Source organism: Carettochelys insculpta, chromosome 1 (genome assembly GCF_033958435.1).
Source record: "Carettochelys insculpta isolate YL-2023 chromosome 1, ASM3395843v1, whole genome shotgun sequence".
In the NCBI taxonomy this organism is placed as follows: domain Eukaryota; kingdom Metazoa; phylum Chordata; order Testudines; family Carettochelyidae; genus Carettochelys; species Carettochelys insculpta.
Genome location: NC_134137.1, coordinates 373,506,342 through 373,533,642, shown reverse-complemented (window position 1 = coordinate 373,533,642; position 27,301 = coordinate 373,506,342). Strand labels below are relative to the sequence as shown.

The window sequence follows — 27,301 nt, the reverse complement described above, 5'->3', positions numbered from 1 at the left end:
TGTTTGGGAGCTGCTGGGGGATCAAGGAGGGTGGCGGGGTCCAGCAGGGATTAGCAGGCGTTATACACGCCCACCTATGGGAAGGCCAGACCTTGATGTTCCCATAGAGAGCCTGATTCATATGGAGCTTGTTAACAAGAGGCATCAGCACTGAGAACGGAAGAGACCAGCAAGGGCAAGTCTGTTCCTAGCAGTCAGTAAAGCACCAGGCTCTCTCAGCTTGCCTGCTAATAGGGATGGAGAAGTAACTCTCCGGGGGAGCCTGGTGAGGAACAGGAGTGTGTGTCCAGAAGGAGCCACCCCCATTTCTGCCAGAGACACACAAGCTGCTTCCAACGCAGGGTGCTTCAGTGGCAGAGCAGGCAGGGGAGCTGCCCTTCGGCAGTGCTCCCTGTGAGCTGGGTGCCTGGGGGCTTCAGGAGAGATGCCAGTGCTGTCTGGTGCACATTGCCACATGCCTCGGTGCACATAAAATTTATCCCGCGCATGGATGGAAAAGATTCGAGGGAACCTCGCCCTTTGGAAGAGTCTAGTCTAAGGGCAGGTCTGCACTACAGGGGAAGGTTGAATTAAGTCTTTAAGGTGCTACAGGACTGCTTGGTTACTGCTGGGTGTGAGAAGGGTCCTGCCCCCTCCAGCCCTTGGGTTCTGCCAGGGTTAGAGGCTTTCAAAAGTAACCAATGGTTTTGGAAGCCTAATTTTGGGGGGATGCAGCTTGAAATGCTCCAGCAGGAGCCTGGGGTCCGGAAGTGCCAGGTGCCCACCCTCCGAAAATCAGGCCACTTGAAATCACTAACGATTGGGACCAGAAACTGAACCATCCGGTGTCACACCCATCACATCAGGACCCCTTGGCCAGACCCCAGGGTTTGGAGCAGGTTGGATACTTCCAAGTGCCTAAGTATGGGGTGGGGGCTGGTTGTGTTGGCTCAGTGTGTCACATTCTACAGCTCCCTTCCAAGAGGAAGGCTGGTCTCCGACTGAAGCCAAGGCCTAGCAGTCGGGGATCTGCGTTCTGCCGAAAAGTCGCACTGTGTCCTTGGGCAAGCTCCCCTCAGACCCACCTTGGAGGGGAGTGACCAACCTTCCCTGACTTTCAAAGGGACCCAGCACTACTTAGAATCATAGAATCCTAGGGTTGGAAGAGACCTCAGGAGGTCATCGAGTCCAGCCCCTGACTTGCCCTTTTGTACCTTTGAAACTCTCCCCCTGAATCTCTCTCTCATTCTGTTTCCCCCTTGGTAGAATTGGGGTGTTAATGAGGGCTTGTCTCAGAGTCAGAGGAGCTCTGGGCAGCCTTAACTCCTTCCACGCCACAGCACCGCTGCAGAAACTGGCAGGGATGGGAGAAGGGGATCGTGGAGTTAAACAATATGGCTCCAAGAGTCCACTTATCCCTGGGAGTCTGCCAACTCCACCCGCTTATCAGATGCAGCTCAGATAAACGCCTCCAGTCAAAGCCTCTGGAATTTCCCTTCTCCCTTAAACCGAAAAAGGCTTTTTTTAAAAATAAATACTTCCTGCGCGTGATGAAAGGCTCCGCGGTCTGCTGGATGAAATGTAAAGCGTTCACAGCAGCCATCTCTTGCATTTGCATGTACTGGAAGGCTGGGTAAAGATAGTGGGATTTCTACCTTCTTCCCTCTCTGTGGACAGTGGAAGTGTAACCAGTTGGGTTGGGGTCTGTCTCTCCTCTGTGCCGGTGCTGTGAGGGGTGCACCCATCTGACGGGAGAGGGGAGGGGGAGCAGCCCTTGAGGAAGACACTAGCAAGCTTCACTTAGTGCTGTGAATATGAATGCCAGGGTCGCCTTTCCTTCCTGCCTTTTGCCACCATCTGCCCCTTCCCTTTCAATGCTGGGAGTGACCAAGCCCATTAGCGCTAGCAGAGAGGAGAAGGGTGTCTAAGCAACACTGTTCGGAAAACCCTGAGGGCATCTTTACTCAGCTTAAACTCCCTCTGGAGGCAGTGGGCTAAATTCTGGAGTCCCATCCTGCGGCTTCCTTTGGGAGAATCCTGTATTGAAGCTGGGGTTGGTACACATCAACAGCTGGAGATCTCTGGGTGAAAAGCGTCATACAAGTGCCAACACCAGTGTCACTTCAGCCCAGCATTCCACTTGCCAAACACAACGGACAGCGCCGTTGGCCCCTCAAGGAGTTGCCAGCCTAGGGGCCAGATCCTCAGCTGATTTAAATCAGCTACAGCTGGCAACCCTCAAAGGCCATGGCCCCGTGACCAGACCCAGAGGCCCTTGGGGTCTGTGGCAACAGCCCCACTGTGTGGCCCTAAAGGTCTCATCCAGGAGATAGTCTTTGGGTGCAAGTGTGTGTGGGGGTGGGGCAGGCTGGGGTGGCAGACACGTGTTGTTATCCAGCACACACAAACGAGCTCAGATCAGGTAAGAACTGACTCCAAACTCTGCCATGTAGCTTACGCTTTTGGTTAGTCTCTGACTCAGAAGCTTTGAAGGTTCCCAGGGCCTGGGTTTGCAGGTGTACCTGGCATGGGCACGTGTCTGGGGTGTGCCTTGTTCTGTGGGGGCAGGGGGCGGCATGTGCATCCCTGTGCATACATAGGTGATTTCTCAGTGCAGAGTGAAGTCTGCCCTTTCTCCCTACAGAGTGGCGGCAGGCAAGCGGGGCCCGAATGATCCTTCAGGACGAAGACATCACCACCAAGATAGAAAATGACTGGAAGAGACTCAATACCCTGGCGCACTACCAGGTAATGGAGACAGGACAGGAGCCCTCTGCCGGGGGCACAGGTCTAGCCAAGCTACTTGCCTCCGCTAGCTGCCAATCAAACAGCTCCATTGGTACTGCCGAAACCTGCCACTCTGTCCCAACCCATCTACCTTGTCTTCAAAGGCCACTGGCAGCGCTCACCCCAGAGACCGTCGCCGTGGCACCATCTGGTCTCCTACCGCACTCTTTGCACCTCCTAACACAGTCACTTTCCACCTTCCCTCTTTCTTCACAGGAGTGTTATACTGCTGCCCTTATAATCTGAGGTGCTGCTCCCCTGCCAGCCCCCTCAGAGATCTGGGGCTGGAACGAGCAAAGAGCAATCCCAGGCAATGACAGTCTGTGAATAAGTTCTGTCGTCTCCCCGCTCTGCCCCCGTCTCCTGCAAAGTGTCAGACTGTTTCACTGTAACACGAACAGGAGACACTTTGAGCTAGAAAATAGCATAAGGTGTTTCAAGCTGAACTGGGTGGCAGCTGGCCTGGATGGCTTTTTAGGATAAGTAATACTATACGATCATTCATTAAAAACGTTTTCTGCTATTAAGTCAGAGGAGAACATGATTTGTAGCCTGCACTGACTGATGGGTCTTTAAGTAATGTAAAAATAAGGCAACTGATTGTAAAATAAACTCAATTTTGAAACACAATTTTTGTTACTGATAATGAAAGTCAAAATTTTCCTGCATCATTTTTTTTAAAAAAGACTTTTTCTTTTGTTCCAAGAATATTGCTACAGCTACACTTGCATTCCTCTTTCGAAAAAGGAATGCAAATGAGGGAAATCAAAAATGCAAATGAGGCACTGATTACATATTTGCACATCATTTGCATAATCTCTTTTCAGAACAGATTGTTTCAAAAGAAAGAAAGCAGCGTAGACAGGGCTCTTTCAAAAATAAACCTCATCTTCGAAAGAACCTTCCTATTTTGTTTCAGGAAGAAGGGTTCTTTCAAAGATGGGGTTTATTTTCAAAAAAGCCCTGTCTACACTGCTTTTACCTTTCGAAAGAATCTCTTCTGAAAAGATATTATGCAAATGAAGCACAAGATATGTTAATTAGTGTCTCATTTGCATGTTCAACTTCCCTCATTTGCATTCCTCTTTCAAAAGAGGAATGCAAGGGTAGATGTAGCCTGTGTGTTTTTGCAGAAAAGTTCATAAAAATGGATGCAGTTTGACCCAAACTGATCAGTCTAGTCAAATCAGCATTTTCCACCCAAAAATCATTCTGACCAAAATTGTATAGCCAGTTTTAACACTGACCTCCTGCGATTCTCTTTTTAGTGAGGATTTCCCCTGGCTGCTCTGCTCTGGGTGACAGGCTGGGAAGGAGGCAGATCAGGATGAGGAAGGGGAAACACCTCTGCTTTCAGGGACAAAGATTGACAGCTGTTCAGCTACCAATCACTGGGAAGGATGGGGCCCTGTGTACCTCCCATAGACCATTGGTCCTGGCATTGTCCATACTGTGGATCTTAGTCCAGAGATGCCTAATAACAACCCTCCTGCAAGCTGTTTGGTGTGGGGAGGCAGGGGAGATAAGCCACCACCCTCTTAAAGGGGGGGTTTGACGGAAGGCCCCCACTGGCTCAAGATGAGATGAGAGGTTGCTGCTGGTCATCAGCACAGAGAAGGGGGCAGGAGAAGGAGAGAAGATTAGAAACAGACGAGAAGTGGAGACGCAGTAACAGGAGTGTTGTGACCAAGACAGGAGAAGTCTTTCTTCTGCCGTACTCTGCACTGATTAGGCCTGATTTGGAGTTTTGTGTCCAGTTCTGGGCACCACGTTTCAAGAAAGATTTGGAGAAATTGGAGAAGGTCCAAAGACGAGCAACAAGAATGATTAAAGGTCTAGAGAACATGAGCTATGAGGGAAGACTGAAAGAACTGGGCTTGTTTAGTTTAGAAAAGAGAAGACTGAAAGGGGACAGGATAGCAGTTTTCAAGTACCTAAAAGAGGGTGACAAGAAGGGAGCAGAATGTTCTCCTTGGCCTCTGGGGACAGGACAAGGAGCAATGGACTTAAACTGTAGCAAGGGAGGTTTAGGTTGGACATCAGGAAAAACTTTCTAACTGTCAGGGTGATTAAACACTGGAATAAGTTGCCTAGGGAGATAGTGGAATCTCCATCGCCAGAGATATTTAAGAGCAGGTTAGGCAGACACCTATCAGGAATGGTCTAGACAGTGCTTGGTCCTGCTGTGAGGGCAGGAGACTGGACTTGATGACCTCTCAAGGTCCCTTCCAGTTCTAGTGTTCTATGAGTCTGTGAAGCACACGAGTTAATTCTCTTCAGCTGGCGAGAGAGAGTGATGCACGTTCTCCCCGAGGGCCAGGCCGCTGCACTCCCGAGACTCTTAGGCACTAGCAGACAAGGCGTTGGGGGTTTCTGTCTGGGAACTAGGGGCTGAGAGGAGGGAGAGCCGTGGAACAGACAGCAGCTTTGCCCAGTGCTGCAGGCACTGACCAGATCCCAGGTCTAGTCCCAGCTCCCCCAGTCCGTCCCCATAGGGGGTGGCACATCTTGGAGTGGAAAATTATGCTAACCAGCGGCGACAGGTGTGCTCACTCGCTGTTGGAGGCTGCTTCGCGTCTACACTGGGTCAATGCTGTAGACGTCCTCAGCTGGTGTAAATCCCTGTAGCTCCACCAGCGTCAACAGAGCCGCACCAATTTACAGGAAGGATCCGATGGTGAGAATAGGGCCAGGTGCTCTCACCAACTCCCTGGGCGTGGCGTGTGGGCTCCAGGCTGCCAAAGAGGTTTAGGTGTCCAAGGATGGCCAGGCGGGATTCTGAAATGCACCTATCTCAAGTTCCTAGACTGCCAAATCAGGAGGGACCATTGTCATTGCCTAGTGCCAACCCCCTGTAGGACCCAGGGCACAGAGCTTCCTTGTTTGGGCTAGGTCAGAGCTTTGGAAAATACACTCAGGTTTGCTTTTTAAAATTGCCTCTGAGGGAGAATCTGCTACAGCCCTGGGGTGGTTATTCCAGTGGTTAATTGCCCTCCCTGTTAAACATCTGATGTCAGTGAGAGTTTGATACCGCCACACTCTGGAAAATCCCTCTAGATGTCTAGCTGCATCTTTAGGCGCCTAAATACATTTACCAGCCTCTCCCTTTCCCAGCTGTAGTACGTGGATAACAGCACGGAGATCTTACCCAGGTGTTGAGAGAGCTGATTAATTAGTATCTGTAAAGTGCTTAGATGATGAAAAGCTTCTGCGTAAGTGCTAATTATTATTATTACTGAGACAAGAGCGAGTGGCTCTTTGCAGGATTGGGCGGGGGGCGGGGGACACATTTCATCTTCTTTTTAGACCTTCTTGTTTATCCGAGATGCTCCAGCTATACCTTTGCTTCCCCACGGGCTCAGAATTGCTTATTGTCTCACCTGCTTTTGAAAGGAAGCCACACAAATGCCTGGCTAATGGCTTGGGAGGTTTGTCTCTTTTCAAGTGGCTCTCCCCCTTTCGCTATGCCATGTGGGACTTCCTGCATCACAGTACCTTGGCGCAACACCACAGACATTCGTCCGCCATCATAAGGGCAGAGAAATAGAGACATCGTTTCCCCCTTCTCTTGCCTTAGTGGTACTGCCCAGCTGGTCTAGCAAAGCCTTGTGCCTTATCAGGAGTCTGTGCATGTCTACTCTGGTGCCTGGAGGTGTTGTCACCTTAGTTGTTATAGAAAGATTCTGAGAATAGGGTGGATGCAGAAGGTCACCAGTGAGGAATTCTATAGGAAGACACAGCCGAAAGAGAACCTGCTGCAGAAGGTTATAAAACAGAAGCTACAACTATTTGGACATATTTGCAGAATGAACGACGAGCGAAAAATCAAGACCCTGGTATTCTACATAATGGATGGTTTGGATAGGAGAGGCGGACCCCACAGAGAATGGGTAGATGATGTGGTAGATTGGTGCAGAGCTAGTCTACAGAAGCTAAGGCATTCTGCACTGGATAGGGAAAGATGGAAGGAAATAGTGAGAGAAGCATCAGACACCAATGGGTGTGAGCCCACGTTTTTTTTTTTAAATATATGATGACGATGACATAGAATACCCATTCAGAGGGAACGTTGTCTAGGGAAACAGAGTCATACCCATTAATTTGCCATGAGCCTGAGAAGAGTAACGTAGGCCAGGCCTACCCTGTGGGATAAGTTTTAATTAAGATATGCAACTCCAGCTTCGTTATTTGTGTGGCTGGTGTTGACACACCTTGATTCAAACTTTGGCGTCATCGCCACAGCAGGAGGTTGGCAGGAGAAATGCTCTTGTCAGCTTCCTTTAGTCCTCGCCACAACAAGGAATACTGGAGTTGATGAGAATGACTTCAATGTTCAATTTAGCTCATCCCTGTTAGACGCGCTAAATCAAACACTGTAAGATTGACCTCTGTAGTGTCGCTCCATGGGTAAGTATAGACATGGCCTCCGTTTCAGCCTGTGAGGGCCACACCTGGGTCCCGGCTGTTCCCACAGGTCTCATAATGAAACCTCCCTAGTGAATTTACTGTCTTTGTTATATCAGTTTCTCTTTCAGCATTGAATCATTTGTTTCCCCGTGGAGATAGCCTGAATCAGGAACTCAGAGCCAAACCCCTGAAAGCTAAGAAAAACTTGAATTCCCAGATTCCTAGATTAACGCAGTACTGAGCCTGTTTGGATCCTTCCCTGGAAGAGGCCTGTTTTCTGTGTTCCACTTGAATGAGGCTGAAATCAGGTTTCAGCCCAAAATAATGGAAAACTGGCAAGATTCCCACTGGTAGGGCCTGAAACCTTGTGAGAAGAGCTGATGAGATTTTGGGACCATCAGGTCTGAACCTCAGAACCTGTTGTGTCTTGATCTTGACTCATCAGCCGATCCCTATTTCAGACTCTTTAAACCATCCCTGGTTATAAGAGTTTGTATCATGGACCTTCCGAGCCCCATGCTCCCATTTTAAGGGCTATTAAGCAAAGAAAAGAATTGACACGTCTCCAGGTATAGAAGATAAGCCTGTTGCATAGGCATGTTACAGACATGCATGAAGACAAGGCCCTTGACCTAATTCTATGTCCTTGTCCTGCAAACCCTTGTTCATTGGCGTCTTCCATTGAAAGCCTGTGGCAGTGAATGGAATGATTCCCACTGTGGGCCCTGGATCAGTCCCTGTACGGACAAGAGTCTCCCTTGATACAAAGTGAGACCGTTGACTTGAGTAGAGTGATTCCAGATTTGTACGGGGGATGGTGGTCATGGTGAGAACAGGGTTTGGTCCCACTCCCATGGGGAAGGGTTGTCAGGGGTGGACCATAAATAGCTAATGATGAGACCCTTCTAGCAGTGATAGCATTGGTGACTGGGCTTTCACTTTATGTCCTTGTGCAAGCTCTTTGTCCGGCTCTGTGAGGTTCCCTGGTAAGTTCCCTTTCCTCTGCAGGTGCCAGATGGATCCGTGGTGGCATTAGTCTCCAAGCAGGTCACTGCCTACAATGCTGTCAACAACTCCACGGTCTCCAGGACCTCAGCTAGCAAGTACGGTAAGTGCTGATGTATGTTTCAAGGGCTAGTAGAGTGGAGGTATCGGTGGCCACATGTTGGGCACATGTGGGCTACGTCTACACGTGCACCCAACTTCGAAATAGCTTATTTCGATGTTGCGACATCGAAATAGGCTATTTCGATGAATAACGTCTACACGTCCTCCAGGGCTGGCAACGTCGATGTTCAACTTCGACGTTGCTCAGCCCAACATCGAAATAGGCACAGTGAGGGAACGTCTACACGGCACAGTAGCACACATCGAAATAAGGGAGCCAGGCACAGCTGCAGACAGGGTCACGGAGCGGACTCAACAGCAAGTCGCTCCCTTAAAGGGCCCCTCCCAGACACACTTTCATTAAACAGTGCAAGATACACAGAGCCAACAACTAGTTGCAGACCCTGTATATGCAGCACGGACCCCCAGCTGCAGCAGCAGCAGCCAGAAGCCCTGGGCTAAGGGCTGCTGCCCACGGTGACCACAGAGCCCCGCAAGGGCTGGAGAGAGAGTATCTCTCAACCCCCCAGCTGATGGCCGCCATGGAGGACCCCGCTATTTCGATGTTGCGGGACGCGGATCGTCTACACGTCCCTACTTCGATGTTGAACGTCGAAGTAGGGCGCTATTCCCATCCCCTCATGGGGTTAGCGACTTCGACGTCTCGCCGCCTAACGTCGATTTCAACTTCGAAATAGCGCCCAACACGTGTAGACGTGACGGGCGCTATTTCGAAGTTACTGCCGCTACTTCGAAGTAGCGTGCACGTGTAGACGCAGCCGTGGAGCACCTGCAAGGGGCACAGAATGCCACAGCCAGTGTGCAGTTGTGCTGCAGGTGAAGATGAAAAGCACTGAACTGTGCAAGGGCTGATTAACGGTATCTGTGGGAGCTCAGGTGACTTGGCTTGGGTCAGATTACACCTAGAGTAGTAAAAGTTGGCACCTCTCTAGCCCAATAGATCTCAAAGCCCTTTACTGAGCAGCCCGAGTTCCCTTATTACCATTTTACACAAGAGGAGAATGAGACAAGGTGATGTGAGAGGTAAAGCGGGTGACATGGAAATTCTCCTGCAAAGCTTGGAATAGGACTTAGCTTTCCTGAGTCACCGCACCCAGGCCTTCTCTTCTTCCAAACCCACAGGTTATACACACCTGGGCGCAGCTGCCTGTCAGCTGGACTTCTGCCTGAGAAGTATAACTATAGGTGAGGGTTAATGGAAAATGAGTGTCCAGGCTGCAGCCAGAGAATGATACAAACCATCCAGTCCCTCCGCCCAGCTGCCTCGTCCACGTTTTTTTTTTTTTTAAATATATGAAAGTAGTGTGATCCTTCTTATCTTCTGTAGCTTGGGGGAAAGTACAGTTACTCAGTGTCCAGCAGAGCCTGCTTTCCCTACTCCAAGGACATGAACAATGCACCAAGCCTTATTCATATTCATGCACATTGCTGCCTTTTTGCAATTAGGGAAGGGCGCTGCAACCAGTTCTATTCCCTGAGTTCTGTGCTGCTGGATTTTTAAGAGACGGGCTGTGAAGGAGTTGGGCAGGGGGAGGTAGTGGGTCAGAAGTGATTGTTCATTGCAGAAAAGGGAGCGGCAGCCAGAGTGACCACAGATACTCCAGCCAGTAATTAATACAGGGAGGCTGGTGATGCATTAATGAGTCTGCTTCAGACCCTGCTACTGGAAGGGACATCAGCTCTGTGTTAATTACAGCTGAAATACAGTCAACTTGTAGCACTGCTGGAGGGCCAGGGGCTTGCCTAGGCTGTCACCCTGGGCCTGTGGAAAGGGAAATAGCATCACAAGAGAACAAAGGTGGCCTTTAATGGGCATCCTGTCATCTGCATGAGCAGATTTGGGGACCCAAGGTGCTGCCGGCAATGAGCGGAGTGGTCCCCTTTGGAGGAGGGACTGACACAGTGGTGGGTACTGAGTGGGGTGGGATGGAGGGAGAAGAGTCAGCCCTTGCCTGCTTGGTCCCTATCCATTGTGTTTACCAAGCCCAGCGCATACCCAAAGACAAGCCCATGAATAATGAAGTTCTTGGACTTAGTCCAGATTGCTGCTCAGCACCTACAACTTCTGGTGATGCCAGTGGGAGTGGTGGGTTCTCAGGACCCTGCTCTGATTATACACTAAGGACCCTCTTCCCAGTGTTGGCTGCTGCCTAACGTGATCCAGCAGGACCCTGCGTACACATGGCAGTGCTGGAACATCCCCTTTTCTAAATGTACTGGTGTCTTCTCCAGATGGGCTGCAGTTGTACCATGGGATGAGGCTCCCATCCTTTCCCTGGGAGAGTCTTCCGCAGCCTAACCCAACTCCCAGTAGGAAAGCTTTTCCATGTAGTGCCCAGTTGCCTTCTTGGCACGTGAACTTCTAGATATGTGCAAACGTTGCAGATGCAGCTAACGCAACCATTGTGGGAAATGCAGTAACTGACTTGTGTTTTTAAAGCAGAAACAACTGCAGAGCGTTCCTCTGAGAAAACACTTTGATCCCGATGTGGCCACCTCTTCTTGAAAGTGGAGGATTGGTCCTTGAACACCCTGTGGCTTTGTGTTCCAGAAAATATGATCCGATACACGGGCAGCCCAGACAGCCTGCGCTCCCGCACACCCATGATCACACCTGACCTGGAGAGCGGGGTCAAGATGTGGCATCTAGTCAAGAACCATGAGCATGGAGACCAAAAAGAGGGCGACCGGGGCAGCAAGATGGTGTCTGAAATCTACCTGACCAGGCTGCTAGCCACCAAGGTATGCCAGAGGATGCTGTGCAGACCAGGACTTTAGTGTGGTTCAAAGAAAAGAACTAACTAAATACTTGGAGGTTGGGTCCATCAATGGCTATTAGCCAGGATGGGCAGGAATGGTGTCCCTGGCCTCTTTTTGTCAGAGGCTGGAAATGGATGACGGGAAAGGGATCACTTGTTGTTTACCTGTTCTGTTCACTCCCTCTGTGGCATCTGGCATTGGCCGCTGTTGGAAGACAGGATACTGGGCTTGACAGTCAGAGGAGACTGAGAGGGGACATGATAGCAGTTTTCAAGTACCTAAAAAGAGCATTACATGGAGGAGGGAGAAAAAAATGTTCTCCTTGGCCTCTAAGCATAGGACAAGAGTCAATGGGCTTAAACTGCAGCAAGGGAGGTTTAGGTTTGACATTAGGAAAAACTTCCTAACTGTCAGTGTGATTAAACTTTGGAATAAATTGTCTTGGGAGGTTTTGATACACTCTCCACTACATTGTTGCCCATAAGTTAAGGAGGTATAGATTGGCCACATGGACTGTAAGATGGATAGGAAACTGGCTTGATGGATGGGCCCAATGGGTAGTGGTCAATGGCTCAATGTCTGGTTGGTGGTCAGTTTCAAGTGGAGTGTCCCAACGATCGGTTCTAGGGCCAGTACTGTTCAACATCTTTATTAATGACCGGGATGAGGGGATGGATTGCACCCTCAGCAAATTTGCAAATGACACTAAGCAAGGGGGTCAGGTAGATTGTAGAGTAGAGATGGGATCCAGAGTGACCTAGACAAATTGGAGGATTGGGCCAAAAGAAATTTGATGAGGTTTATCAAGGAGAAGTATAGAGTCCTGCACTTGGGATGGAGGAATCCCAAGCATTGTTACAGGCTAGGGACTGACTAGCTAAGTAGTGGTGCAGCAGACAAGGAATGGGGGATTATAGTGGATGAGACGCTGGATGTGAGTCAACAGTGTGCTCTTGTAGCCAAGAAGGCTAATGACATATTGGGGTGCATTAGGAGAAGCATTTCCAGCAGATCTAAAGAAGTTATTATTCCTCTCTACTTAGCACTGGTGGGGCCACATATGGAGTATTGTGCCTAGTTCTGGGCCCCCAGTATAAACAGGATGTGGATGCATTGGAGCGGGTTCAGTGGAGGGCAATGAAAATGATTAAGGGGCTGGAGCACATGACCTATGAGAAGAGGCTGAGAGATTTGGACTTATTTGTTTGCAAAAGAGAAGAGTGAGGGGCGATTTAATAGCAGCCTTCAACTTCCTGAAGGGAGGATCTAAAGAGGATGGAGAGAAGCTGTTCTCAGTTGTGACAGATGGTAGAACAAGGAGCAATGGTCTGAAGTTATGGAGCGAGAGGTGTAGGTTGGAAATTAGGAAAAACTACTTCACCAGGAGAGTGGTGAAGCACTGGAATACATTGCCAAGAGAGGTGGTGGAATCTCCATCCCTAGAGGTTTTTAAGTCGCGGCTCGACATGGTCATGACTGGGATGATTTAATTGGGACAGATCTGGCTTTAGGCAGGGGGCTGGACTAGATGACTTCCTGAGGTCTCTTCCAGCCCTGGGATTCTATGATTCTATGAGGGCAGGGGACTGGACTCGATGGCCTCTTGAGGTCCCTTCCAGTTCTAGCATTCTGTGAGTCTATGGATCTTTGTCTAAACCAGTAGGGCCATTCTTATGTTCTCTTCTTAAGGGACAAGGCTGGAGAATGGCAGAGGGGCTTTGGAGAAGTGGGCCTCAGGGGGTTTGAAGGAGAAGGTGGGACTCCTCAGGGGTAAGGGAGGAGAGACCGTTCCCATTGGAAGGGGAAAGCACAAGAGAAGGTGTGATGCCAAGGGATGGTAAAGAGCAAAGATGAGGAGATAGGCGGGGAGAGAGCAGGAGGGAATGAGAAAAGGGTAGGAGAAACCAGGCGTGAATCCTGGGGGTTGGGAAGGTGAGCTGCATGAATTTAGGAGACAGTGGAGTATTCCGGGGTGTGGGCAGACAAAGTGGCCAGAGTGATGGGAGAAGACGGGCTCCAGGAGCAGGGGTTCAGGTCAGCTGGTTTGGCGGAAAGGTGAGACGAGAGGAGGCCAGGAAGAAGTGGGTCACAGTAGTCAAGGTGGGAGGAGATGAAGGCGCGGACAAAGCGCTAGTGGCTTTGGCAATATGAACAAGGTGTTTAGTGAGAGACTGGGATCTGTAGGCAGAGGGACAGTAAACGGCAGCAGAAAAGCTGTGATCCAGGACAAGGGCGGAAAGGTGGTGTTACCAACTGTGGCTTTCTGCCCAGGGACCCCTGTGTGTGCAGCACTGCCTGGGCAGCAGCACATTGGTTTGAGGTCATAGCCTGAATTGTCTATACAGCCAACCTGGAGTCACGGGGAGCCAAGTGAGCACATTCTGGTCACATCTGAAGGGTGAAGCCGGACTGGCAAAGTAGGACCATGAGTTATGCCACAAACCACAGGAAATGTTACTCCCTTCCCCACCCATCGCTCTAGGCTGGATGGGTACCAGAGGTGGTTGCACTGTGAGACATGCCAGTGAGTTTGACACTTCATCATGCATTGTGCCGGGCAGCTTGATGGTGTGAGCTCACACACACACACACACACACACACCACTTTGCAGCTTAGGTGACGTCGGTGATAGAGAGCAGGAGTGCTTTGCCCGATGCATAGATGAAGGAGTGCATCTGAGCGTGCTGGCTTTTCAGGGCAACCCAGCTGCAGGGAGTGGCCTGGCCCTTGGCAGTGAGTGCTCTATCATCCCACACAGCCTGCACAACAGACAATCTCCTGGCAGGTCTAGAACTGTTGTCCCATAAATGCTAAACTGCTGGATGGCCCAACCTCAGTGCTGGCGCTGTTATTGACCTGGAATTGATCTTGCTGACACCCCAAATATTGCAGGCCATGCACCAGGCAGGAGCTTCCAGAGCGGGCTGTGTGTGGCAATGGAAACAGCCTCTACCTCTGGAGGACACGCAGGTGCTGAAAACACGTCCATGCATTGTTAGCATGATGCCGAAGTGAAGAAGTAAAGACCACCGTCCACTGAGACGCTTCCTCACCGACTGAGGGCCTTTGTGTGGCCACACCAGACTAGAGAGGGAGCTGGGTCTGCTTCTGTCTGGCGACAGGATAGGGAACACCAGCCTGGGGATGAGGGATATGAAGAGAGGCCACCGTTGCATGGTGCCTGTACAGACAGCCTGCGGCGAGCAATGTGGCAGATCTAGAAACCTGTGACATATCACTTCCCCCGGGGCAGCCCCATCAGCAATAGCAGTGGTGGAAGCTGCAATGTAGACAGTGCTCAAGTGTTTATATCCATCCCATTCTCTAACCCGATCCAGAGCAGAGCTAGACAAGACAGTGCCAAGACAGCTTGTGGCCTTCCTGTGCTGTAGCGTCCACCATTGCTCCTACCTGTGGAGATGCAGTGGGAGTGAATTCCTGGGTACCACCATGGCTGGGTACACGCATGAACACCCAGAGTCTGTGTCTGCTCACTGGCCAGGGGACTCCATCTACACAGTGACATCCTGACCTGGTGTTTCATCTGTGTGGTCAGTCCCCAGGTGGTACAGCCCTGGGGAAAGGGCGGAGTCTCAGACAGAAGGGGTGGGACTTGGGACAGCCAGCCATCAGTGCTGCCCTCAACACACAGTGATTTAAAGAGCCCAGGGCTCTGCTTGCTGCTGCTGGCTTAGGAGCAGCCAGGGCCCAAGACCCCTTTAAGTCACTAGGTCCTGGAGCCCCTGCCCTCTTTCACCCCCTCTGCATCAGCAGCCCTGGTACAGAGCATGCAGTTGCTCCATCCATCTTTGAATGTGCCCATTCCCATAGCATCTAGGTTCCATGATGAATTCAGCAACGTAAAAACAAAAGGGCATCTGCAGAGGGTGAGATTCTCAGCTGATGTCATTCCGCAGTCTTTGGAGCAAGGCTGATTTACACCGGCTGGAGATCCGGCTGCCACGTGACATTCAGCTCGGATACCAGCGGACCACAGTCTTAACTCCAGATTCAGCCTGTCCCATCTGCCCTCCCTTGTGAGCCAATCAGGGAGCCAGCTGCAGATTTGGACACAGCAACAAAGAGAACAGGAAAAGCTGTTTCTTTTTCCCCCCTCTGCTTGTTATAAGAGACGTTTTCTCTCTCCATCTTCCCCTCTGGGAGAGAGCAGAGTGTGCAGCTGCTGCTAACATGACTGTCCTGGGGAGTACCAAGTTACGCTGAGAATGGCTTTTACCCTGACCTGCAAGAACTGAGATCTTTTGCCTAATGCCTCAGAGGGTTTCTTTGCATTTGGCTGGGAAAGTGTCTAGAGACGCGATTCCCCCTGGAAACTGATCCTGAGGGCAGCTCCTCTGTGTCAGACTTCCCCTCGGGGCTCTCCCTGTGCTCTGGCATGTGCTGCAGAGATTAGTACATTTCCAGGAGCTCTCGCCAGCCAGCGATCAGACTCTCTGTTTGTTTCTCCCAGAATAAATCAAACGGTGAATCAGCAAGGGATGCCAGGCTGTTAATTAAGCTCTTGTGCATTTGCTTAGTGCTGTGTAAACTCTACCCACCCTAGCGGAACCTGGCACGCCGCTTCTAGGAAGGGGAATCTGGTCGTGTGTCTGCAGAGGAAGGAGGAACGTGGTCACGACAGGAGATTTTTCAGTGTAGGAGCTGGTCTTGCACAGCGGTTTGTTATTGAAGTGGTGTGATGGGAGGTGCTGGTTTCTTAGCTCTGATGAAAGAGGGGTGCTGGGGGCACAGGCTGGAGCTCACCATGCTGCAAAGCCCATACACAGCCGTCTTTGCCAGACTGCTGTGCCAATACTTAGACTTCCTCTGCACCTGCACTGCCCTCAGATTCAGCTATCAGCCTCCACCTCCTCAGCATGCCCCAGCTTTGTCGTTGCATCAACGGGTATGTGTGCACTACCCGGTGGATCTTCCCGAGTTTGATTTCACGTGCCTGATGGGGACGTGCAAAATTGAACTATCTGGGGTTGGCCATCGACCCCTGTTCTCCTCAGTATCATGAGGAGTGAGGGAGGTTGAAGGGAGAGTGTCTATGTGGATGGAGGGAAGTCGATTGCATCTAAGTCGATTTCAGCTATGCAATTGACTGAACTCCCTAATACAGACCAGGAATCCACTGTGTCCTACCTGCACCTCGATTCTGCTCCCAGGCCCCCATGCTACTTCTGTCATCCCACCCCCACCCTTTTCCACATCACCACTGGCATTGCCTGCCCCAGCAATCAATGCACCTCCCCTGTGATCTCTGTCGCCACTCCTGTTCCCTGCCTGGATGTCGCAGCTGGGCTCTGCCTGCACCCCAGCCTTGTCCACCAGGGCTCTGCTGTTGCCAGGTTGGGCTGTGGTTTTAGGGGGTTCCTCACTCCCAGAGAGACCCTTAGGCTGCAGAAGATGCTGGGGTATTAAATGAGCCATCCACTTGACCTCCAGAGCTGTCACATTCAGATCATCCCCCTAGCTGCCCCATGCTGGTTTCCTAGTATGGTAAGCTGGGATCTCTGTCCTATGAGAGCATGGGGAGTCCCACCAAGCTCTGCAGTGGCACTTACTGAAGGCAGCACTGCTACACCAGTGCGCTGCATGGCCTGCTCCCAGTGCAGAGGATGGCAAAATCCCATTGGGAGCAGGATCAGTTCCTTGTTGCTTAGTGCACAGGTTGGTCTGTCTCGCATGCAAAACATCCACCTCTCCCCTCAGCCCCAGAGCAGGCTGACTTCACTGGAGTAGCACCAGTTCACCTGTGGAAGATTCGACCCCAAGCCAGAAATCTCCCCAACCTTTCTGCAGCACAGGATTTTCCCTATTGCTGTTCACAAAGCCCTCCATGTTCTGTGACCTTGGGGCCAATAGGAGGGCCCCAGGTAACCACTCAGCAGAGCAAACTCCTCCCTTTGTCTACTCGACCCAGGCAACGCAGTGTTCCCCACCACTGCAAAGGGACAAGCTCTAATGGGAAGTGATTAGCAAGGAGTACTGCAGAAAAGGATCTAGGGGTCATAGTGGACCACACTATGGGTCAACTGTGAGGCTACTGCAAAAAAAAAAAAAGCAAACATGATTCTGGGGTGCATTAACAGGTGTGTTGTGAGCAAGACAAAGGGAGTCATTCTTCTGCTCTACTCAGCACTGATTAGGCCTCAGTTGGAGTATGGTGTCCAGTTCTGGGCACCGTGTTTCAAGAAAGATGTGGAGAAATTGGAAGGGGTCCAGAGAAGAGCATCAAGAATGATCAAAGGTCTAGAGAACATGAGCTGTGAGGGGAAACTGAAAGAACTGGGCTTGTTCAGTTCAGAATAGAGAAGACTGAGAGGGGACATGATAGCAGTTTTCAGGTACCTAAAAGAGGGAAGGATGTTCTCCTTGGCCTCTGGGGATAGGACAAGAAGCAATGGGCTTAAACTGCAGCAAGGGGGATTTAGGTTGGACATTAGGAAAAACTTCTTAACTGTTAGGGTGCTTAAACACTGGAATAAATTGCCTGGGGAGATTGTGGAATCTCCATCACTGGAGATACCTAAGAGCTGGTTAGATCGACATCTGTCATGGATGATCCAGATGGTGCTTGGTCCTGCCATGAGGGCAGGGGACTGGACTCAATGAACTCCAGTCTAGTACTGATCCTCTGATCTCACCTGACCACCCTCACAGGGAGGACATCAGAGCCCCAGGTCAGAGTCTCACACTCTCCTTCTCCCCCCACCCCAGGGCACGTTGCAGAAGTTTGTGGACGACCTCTTCGAGACGATCTTCAGCACGGCGCATCGCGGCAGTGCCCTGCCCCTGGCCATCAAGTACATGTTTGATTTCCTGGATGAGCAGGCAGACAAGCACAACATCCATGACCCGCACGTGCGGCACACCTGGAAGAGCAACTGGTCAGTGGGATCCCCCGGTGCAGCCCTGATCCTTGTCCATGCAGAGGGGAAAGGGTCTGGGGTTCTGACGTGCAGGAAGGATGGTCTGGTGGGTAAGGCAGTGGTGTGGGCTGCAGGGCACCGGGGTTCATCTCCAGCTCTGCGGCAGGCTTCCAGTGTTGCCTGGAGAAATCAGTGTGGGTGTGTCTCTACTTTGTGTGATTGTGGCTTGAGGAGACCTACCAGAGCTGCAGCATCATCACAGAACATGCAGCTGCATAGGGCATCTGAAGATTTGGAGCACCACTGGGTCTTAATGCCCGCCCCCTCGTCCTATCCCTGTTGTGAGGCTCTGTGTCCCCCAGAGAGGATTTATTAAGTGGAAAAGCCTGCCACAGCTCTTAGCAGAACCAGTGAAAGAGCCATTCCAGTGGCAGGGAAGCTATTTAACAGGCTTTGCCTAACCCTGTCAGTTTCTGAATTTACGGTGTTAGTCGACAAGATTGGAGTTAGCAAACTTTTTATGTCGGGCCCTGCTTTTCATCCCTCCAATTAACCTGGCTCCTCAACTTGTCTAGTGTAATGCAAACGAACACATTTCTGTTATGTGCCTATTGGGGAAAAAAAAGAAAGCCTTTTGGCACGGGTAAGAAAATAAATCTGTAGAATGTAAAAACTTTATTAATTGGTATAGAAATGTGAATACAAGTTGAACGTCTCTAATATGAAACTCTCTCATCCAGCAAACTCCGTAATCCAGCATGATTTTAATTAGCCACACAACCACTTATCAGGGGTGTGGCCAAGTTTCCTGTGGTCCCATAAAGTTTGTTTCCAGCCGCCCGTCCTGGCTGTCAGTGCTCTGTGCTGTTATTCAGCTGCAGTTTACCCTAAATGCCTTCAAGAGCCCAGTAAGCAGTGGAAGTGTTGGTAATGCTGCTAGACAATATTGACCCCGCCACCATCGTCCGGGAAATTCTGCCCTCCAGCACTGGTGAGGTCCCCAGGGTGCCGGATGAGAGCATTTCAACCTGTACATGTGCATAAAAATAACAACATATTCCAACGTTTTTATTGAGCTGGATGAGCCTGAGGCCCAGCAGCTGATCAGGCTGCACCCCCCTTATGAAATGTCATGCCCCCTCCCCGAGGGTGCTAACCCGACTTTGCTCACCCCTGGGCGAGAACTTAGTTTAAAAACATTTCATTAGTGCGCTGCTGAGGGTTATAAAATCCCAGCTCTCAAAAATCACCCTTCCCCAGCTGCCATCGGGCACAGGAGCACCAGTGAAATCGAACTGCGCAGGGTCCCTAAGGGCAGCCCTGCTGATCTGGACTGAATCGAGTGTCAGGGCAGGCTATGCAATCGCTCAGGGCCGGGAGTCATTACTCATGTAATTGCTGCAAGTCCTGTGTCGCTGCAGCTTCGTGGCTCTGGCACGTGATGGAGCTGGATGGAAGCGAGAGCCAGCATGTCAGCTCCATCTGAGATCATGCCCTGTGATGGCGGTATAGACCTAACCTTCGTCTCTGTGCCTCTACCTCTGTGAAAGGGGGTCACAGTAATCCCCACGGGTGCTGTGAGGATAGAGCCACTCAGGGTCATGAGACAACAGGGGCCACATGAGCACCAAGTGCGGGAATGAGTAGCAGAGCCTTCTGGCAGCCTGCCTCTGCTCCAACCACTAGGCAGCGCTTCCCTCCCCACCACTCTTATTGCACATATTGGACTAGAGCTGAGATCTCGAGAGAGGATCCCTGCTGCTTTTATCCTCTGAGTCGCCCCGTTGGGAAGAGGCCCCCACCTTCTACTGCGCTAATATGAGGGACGATAAAAGACACAGCAGAGGAGAACCACAGGCCTCTCAGCTGATGAGTTTTCTCCTTTTACCAGCCATGCTGACTGGCAGGTCGGCACAGCACCACGCAATAAAAAAAGAAACCCCATGCCTCAAAGAGGCTTTCTGCTAATGAAACATTAGCATATTATTAGCATTATCGGTGGCGCTAATCTAAGGCTGATTGCCGCCACTCAGACTAAATGAGCAGGAGGTTTATTTAACGGGGGAAGGGTGGAGGAAGAAACGATCTCTTCTCAATCAGATTAAATTAACTCCCAGGCACTTTGCAGGCCTCCTCGCTCCCAGCCGGGGCTCTCTGCTACCTGTGGCTGGCTGGAGTTTAACCCCAGAGAGATGAGAGATGCAAAAGAGTTTTTTCAGACCAACTTGCCCAGCCCTGCCTCCCCCTATGCTGCTGCTGCAGGTGTGATGTAGGCACCTAACTTCCCAGCACTTCCTCACTGCTGGTTCCAAATATCTCCAGCAACTGGGCTTCAGTCACTGCCGTTGGTGAGGCCGTCTCACCTGAGCCATCACTTCCTGATGTCAGGCCTGCAGATGGGGGGCAGGCAAAGAGGCAATTGCTCCCAGGCCTGGTTTCAAAGGGGCCCGGAGCTCCAGATGCCGCCGGACCTCCAGGACCTTTGTACTGCCACAGCAGCACTGCTACATGCAGCTGTGTGTGTAGGGGCGGGGAGCGCCACTGTGCGGGTGGCGCTGAAGGCCGAAAGCCCCATGCCCCACCCCTTCCACGTTTGGCCCTGCCCCTTCTACATTTGGTCCTGCCCCTTCTGACCTTGGCCTTGCCCCATCTGGGGCACAGAGCCAGGCCCGCCTCCCACCTTCCCCCAGGGTCTGTAGTGGCTGTCGGCACCACTGCCTGATGTTCAGCCCACAAGTTGCTTTGGTCCAAGGAGCCCATGGGGCAGATCAGATGGTGAGGTGGCCAGGAATGTACACTAACTGCCTGCTGTTATCTGCAGTCTGTGGATGCCATTGCTAGAGGTGAATTGCTCCGGGTGTGTTTGGAAACAGGACACCTCAAAGCAATGGGTTAACATTCAGGAAAGGAAAAGGGAGGTTGACGGTTGGGAAAAGCCCACCGTTGTGAAGATCCATTAATGTGTGGAGTGATCTGTCTCCAGGACATGATAGACACCCCAGCCCTGGAAACATTTGACACTGGACTTGCCAAAACCCTGACATGTGATCCAGCGGGAGGGCTCTGATAGCAGGGCTTCATCTCACGCCTCCTAGCTATCAACACAGAGCTGTGCCGTGACCAGCGTGCTGGGACAGGGGGCTGGCTGCGGGGCCAGCAGTGCAAGCTGGTAAGAGTGGTTACAAGCCCAGTGCAGGATCAGCTGCTGCACGGAGCTATAGCTGTGCAGCTAAGTCCCAGCTCCCCTATTTCCAGTGTTAAATAGCCCTGCCACCCCGCCACGTATTGCTGAGACTAAAAAGCCAGACCTTCTCCCTACTTACAAGTGTAACCTCCCGCTCACTAGCCCAGTGTGAGGTTATTCAGCATAGGGGAAGCCTGGTGATTTCTTACACAACTGCAGGATACTAAGCCTGAGGCTCCTTGGTGTGCTCTGTATTGTGTATTAATGTGTGTGTGTGTGTGTGTGTGTGTGTGTGTGCCTCAGACCAGACCCACTCAGACAAACCATCAGGAAGAGGCTTTATTCTGTAAAAAAAACCCACAAAACAGGATCACAGTTGAGAAGCCCAGCTCCTCTGCCTGCAGCCTGCATGCTGCTTCCAGCTCTCTTTGCTGAGACCTTGCTGGGAGCAGAGGGCACATTCTGGCAGGAACTGGAAGCTCTCCCAGCAGGCCAGTTTGTAGTCCACAACTTGTAGTTCCCAGGGGTGCTGCTGAGATGAACAACATGAGCATTAACAGTTCCAAGGTTTGCATGTATATGATCTCTCCAAGCCACCGATGGTGGGAGGGATTAGGTAGCAGGTCCCATTCCTGCACCCCTGCAAGGGAGGCATTATCCCCATTTTACAGACTGTAATAGGAACCAGAGCAGGGGTATCGGACCAATTCTGCCAAATCCAGTTAATTTCACTGGGGCTCTTTACAAGTAAGATGCTACCCAGGGTGAGTAAGGATGGCAGAATCTGGACATCAGTGAATGACCTAAAGAGTCACTGGACCAAAGCCAACCGTGCAGTTCTCTTGAGTAGAGGCCTGTTGGAGATGAAGCTGAGCCATTGTGTGTCAGCTGCAGTGCCTGATACGCTGCCTCCCAGCCACGTACTCCAATCCTGTCATTACTGTAGCCTAGCAAGAGCACCTCCTAAAGAAAAACCCTGACCCTGAACCATCTTCTTTCCCGTCTGCCTTCCTCCCCGCAGTTTACCACTCCGCTTCTGGGTCAACATGATCAAAAACCCCCAGTTTGTATTCGACATCCACAAGAACAGCATCACAGATGCCTGCCTCTCGGTGGTGGCTCAGACCTTCATGGACTCCTGTTCCACCTCGGAGCACCGTCTGGGCAAAGACTCCCCTTCCAACAAGCTGCTGTATGCCAAGGACATCCCCAGCTACAAGAACTGGGTGGAAAGGTGAGTCCTGTGCTCAGGAGAGGTGTTTGCATGGTCCTTAGCTGCGCAGTGTGGGCAGAAGTTGCAGGCTGGCATCTCATGGGCTGCCAGCGGTAATGGAGCTGCACTAGAAAGCTGTACCGCTTGGCTGTTTCGTTTGATTTCAGACCCAATGGAAAGATCCATCTGGGCCAGTTATCTCGATATGCCTCACACCCAGGGATGGGCACGTGAGTTAGAGGAATACACGGGAGCTGTTTTCACGTCGCTTGTGGAGAACCTGGTGTGTGCGGAGTGGGGATGGAGAGTGTGGCTGATTGTGGCTGAGTCAAGCCACCCCATCCAGGAAGGATGGCTCCACATTCTAAGCACAGAATTCATAATTGCTGTGCATGCTAGAGCCACGGGGGCATATCCTGGCCAAGCTGCCTTGTTTGCCCTCTGAGGCAAATAGACTTCCATGGGAGGGGTACTGTAGAACGAAGGGACTGGCTTCTTTGGAATTAAAGGCATCCAGGCATTTTTTGACAGCAGGGTTTTGCTCAAGCACACTAACCCCAATCCCTACCACACATGCGTACTTCCTGGCCTGCAGTGAGCTACAGACTGTCCCACCAGAGGCAGTGCCATTTCAGTAGCTGGACATGCATAGTCCTATGTAGATCAAGAAGTGCTTTGTGATTCTTCAGCCGGAAAGGTGACCCATCAAATAAGACCTTTCTTTTCATCTTAATAATGGGAGGCCAGATCTTGCGGGACTAACTCTTGCGAAGTTCCCATGGATTTCAATGAGAGTTTGCTTGGTAGAATTTAATGCATTGTTCGTTTTGAAATATCTCCGTGTTTGCTAGGCTTTACTGACCATTTTTGGAAATACACATTTGGAAAATGCTTGCACTACAGTGCACATGGATCCATTGGAGGTCACATAAAACTGTACATGGTTTTGAACAATTATTCTGATGGGTGGATAAATAGATATTGTCTACAAATTAGGGCTATCAAGCAATTAAAAATTAATCATGCAATTCATAGTGCTGTTAAACAATAATAGAATGCCATTTATTTAAATACTTTGAATGTTTTCTATGATTCTAAATATATTGATTTCAGTTACAGCACAGAATAGAAAGTGTACACTGCTCACTTTATATTATTTTATCACAAATATCTACACTATAAAAACAAAAGAAATAGTATTTTTCATTTCACAAGTATTGTCGAACAATCTCTTTAGCATGGAAAAGGAACTTAAAAATGTAAAATTGTACACAAAATAGCCCTGTTCAAAAACAAAACTGTAAAACTTTAGAGTGTATGAGTCTTCTGAGTCCTATTTCTTGTTCAGCCAGTTGTTCAAACCAACAAGTTTGTTTACAATCACAGGATCTCAGCTTGCCAGCTCCTTGTTTACAAAGTCACCTGAAAGTGAGACCAGGCATTGGATGTCTCTGTTGTAGCTGGTGAAGAAAGATATTTACAAGCCAGATGCACTAAAGATTCGTATGTCCCTTCATGCTTCTGTCACCGTTCCAGAGGACATACATCCATGCCAATGACGGGTTCTGTTTGGTAACAGTCCACAGCAGAGCAGAGTTGTGCATGTTCATTTTCATCATCTGAATCAGATGCCAGCAACTGAAGGTCGATTTTCTTTGCTCCTTTAAGACTTCTGAAAACATGCACCACTCCTTGTCCCTCTCCAATTTTGAAAAGCACCTCTGATGCTTAAACCTTCGGTAAAGTGCTGGAGTTATCCTTAGAGATCTCACATTGCGTCCTTCTTACATTTTGTCAAATTGCTAGTGAACGTGTTCTTGAAAGGGGGTTGGTGATAGGTCCTGCCGTGAGTGCTGGGGACTGGACTTGATGAACTCTTGAGGTTCCTTGCAGTTCTGAGAGAGACAAATATGTATATGTCTGTATCACATGTTCTGAGTCATCATCTGAGACTTCCATAACAAGAAATATATGGCAAATGCTGGTAAAATACAGAGCAGGAGACATATAGTTCTGCCCTGAGAAGTTCAGTCAGAAATTTAATTAACACATTATTTTTAATGAGCATCACCAGCAGGGAACCATGTCCTCTGGAATAGTGACCAAAGCATGAAGGAGCGTGTAAGTGGTTGCCCCGATGGCAGGGTACCTAGTGGCTAGGTCCCTTGTGGAGCCTAGAGGCCCAGGGTATAGGTCTGCAGCCCACCCCTACGGGCTGTGGTCTTAATTTGGGGCATGACCTCGAGACTCTAGCTTCCGCTCCGCAAGGGATTGGTTCTCTGGGGTTCCTCTCCCTCTCTGCCTGTGGAAGGGTTCAGAGGCTCCTTCCGATAGTCAGCCTGGTGGCAGCTCTGTCTCTTGGCTGGTCAGCCCTGAACTGGGCTGGCTTCTTCTCTTTTATACTCCCTGCAGGCCTGACACCCCCTGCAGGTGAACTGGGGTGGGGCTAATTGGGCAAACAGGCTCTGTTTAACCCCTGCCATACCCAGTCTTCCTTCTACTCCCTTACAGGGCATATGAATGTTTACCATATTTGGCACATAAATACCTTGCAATGCCCACTACAAAAGTGCCATATGAACACCTGTTCTCACTGTCAGGTGACATTATATATAAGAAGCTGGACACATTATATCATATAAAAGCAAACAAACTTGTTTGACTTAGCAACTGGCTGAACAAGAAGTAGGATTGAGCACCTTTATAACTCTAAAGTTGTAGATTTTCTTTGTGAGTGCAGTTATGTAACAAAGGATCTCCATTTGTAACTTGCACTTTCATGATAAGGAGATTGTTCTATTCAGTACATATAGGAAGTGAATTGGAAAAGAGTATTTCTTTTGTCATTTTACAGTGCAAATATTTGTAATCAAAATAATCATATAAGAACGTAAGAACAGCCATACTGGGTCAGACCATAGGTCCATCAAGCCCAATATCCTGTCTTCTGTTGCCCCAGAAGGAGTGAACAGAACAGGTAATCATTAAGTGATCAATTCCCTGTTGCCCATTTCCAGCCTCTTGCAAACAGAGGCCAGGGACACCGTTCATGCCCGTCCTGGCTAATAGCCCTTGATGGACCTATCCCCCATGAATTTATCTAGTTCTTTTTTAAACTCTGCTATAGCCTTGGTCTTCACAACAATCTCCGGCAAGGAGTTCCACAGGTTAACTGTGCGCTGTGTGAAAAAAATATTTCCTATTGTTTGTTTTAAACCTGGTGCCTATTAATCTCATTTGGTGACTTAAAATATAAAATGAGCAATGCTCACTTGATTTTGCTGTGTTGTAACGGAAATCGATATATTTGAAATGTAGAAAAACATCCAAAATATTTATAAAATATCCAACATATTTATATTAAATAATATGGTGCTTGGTCCTGCCAAGAGGGCAGGGGACTGGACTAGATGACCTCCCAAGGTTCCTTCCAGTTCTAGGAGATGTGTATCTTCATTTGAATAAAAAGATGAACACATTTCAATTGGTGTTCCATTGTTAAGCTAGTATTCTGTTGGTGTGATTCTTCACAGTTAAGTTCTTTGATTGTGATTCATTTTTTGACTTGATCGCATGAGTTAACTGGGGTTAATTGACAGCCCTACTAAAACTGATCACACATCACACAGGTACGTGAATTCTTTGCTATTGTAGGTATAACATGATATAATAGAGAGTGTGAGTCATTCTGATAGACAGCCAAAGGAGAGCATAGAAATATTTCTATGCTGTAGTCTGAGTTAAATGAAACCCTTCCTAAGGCAGCTCTTGTCGGTCACTGATTTGTCCAATTATTTTAAGCAGTGGTTTAGACACTTCCATTTTTTATTAATGTAGTTTCTTAGCAGCCAACCAAGCACTTAGGAGCTACCTTGCTTAATTGTGACCTATTTTTTGTGCTTTGCCCAAATTTTCAGATATGCGAAGAGCTTGGGAACCACATTGGTCTGGGCAAGGGGAGTGAGCTGTGGAGGTGTTTATATGGGTATTGTGTGATCAGGTCATTCATGACCCAAAGATGTTGTGATCTAGTAGCTCCCTGGTGGCCTGTGTATAGTGGGCCATTGGCATTGATACCCAGCTCATGGCCTTCACTGCGAGGGCGGTGCTACCTGTCACGCTTAAAACAGTCAGCTGATTGGCTTGGATGAGTCTTTCAGCTCTTGTACCTAAATCCTTCCCAGGGGTCCCTCTAATTTTTTCTATCCATGGACAGAACAAGTTTTGTTCCGTGCACCAAGACACATGGATGTGCACCGCCAATAGCAATGCACGCCGCCCCCTATAGGTGGCGGTGGGTGCTCTGTTAACCAGCTAGGTGGTATCTGAATCTCTCCTGGCAGGTCCCCAGTGCTTGGCTTACAGGGAACCCTGGCCTTCCCACCCCAAAGGTGGTCTCTGTCCTTCAGGTTGTGGGGTGATGGCTCTTTGGTGGGAAGTGGGGTGTGGAGAAGCCTTTCTCAGTGCTGTCCTACTCTGGATAAGTAGAAAGCGGCCAGCTGCAGAGCTTATACCAGCCCTGTGTTCATTAAAACTGAATCTTGTGGAAGGATGAGCCTCAGCAGTAGGTGTTACGTTTTCCTGGAAGCTTTCCCAGAACAACTGGATGAGTTCGCATTCATAAATCAGGTGCATAAAAGCTCCTGCTGCTAGTTAACATCACCAGCTTTTATCTGAGACAGGCCTAGGAGCTGCTGGGGTGATTTTTAATGGTGTACAAAAACTCTGCAAGGTTCCTTGCTGCTGTATTGGCTGAAGCCCAAAGCAGGTTGTGCTTTGTGAATATCAGCATCGATTTTGTCCCTCTTGTCTTTTCTGAAATACAAGTGCCTGGCTCTGAGATGCACGCACACCTGCAAAGAGGCTAGTTTTCGCTTCCATCTCAGAGAAGCCAGCAAGTGTTGGTGCTAGGGTGTTGGGTGTGGTAAAGTTGGAAGATAGGACTGATTTGCACCTAACTCCTA

General features: G+C 49.8%; 1 protein-coding gene across 2 annotated transcripts in view; it reads left to right on the top strand.

The window, feature by feature from the left end:
- The window catches only part of PLXNA4 (plexin A4), a 685,503-nt gene that overhangs the window by 627,031 nt on the left and 31,171 nt on the right, over positions 1–27,301 (top strand). For both annotated transcript variants that reach the window (XM_074975729.1, XM_074975721.1), the window contains 5 exons: positions 2,624–2,727; positions 8,182–8,281; positions 10,853–11,043; positions 17,789–17,958; positions 22,146–22,358. In XM_074975729.1, coding sequence (XP_074831830.1) covers positions 2,624–2,727; positions 8,182–8,281; positions 10,853–11,043; positions 17,789–17,958; positions 22,146–22,358 — 778 coding nt within the window. The remainder of the gene's footprint in view (positions 1–2,623; positions 2,728–8,181; positions 8,282–10,852; positions 11,044–17,788; positions 17,959–22,145; positions 22,359–27,301) is intronic.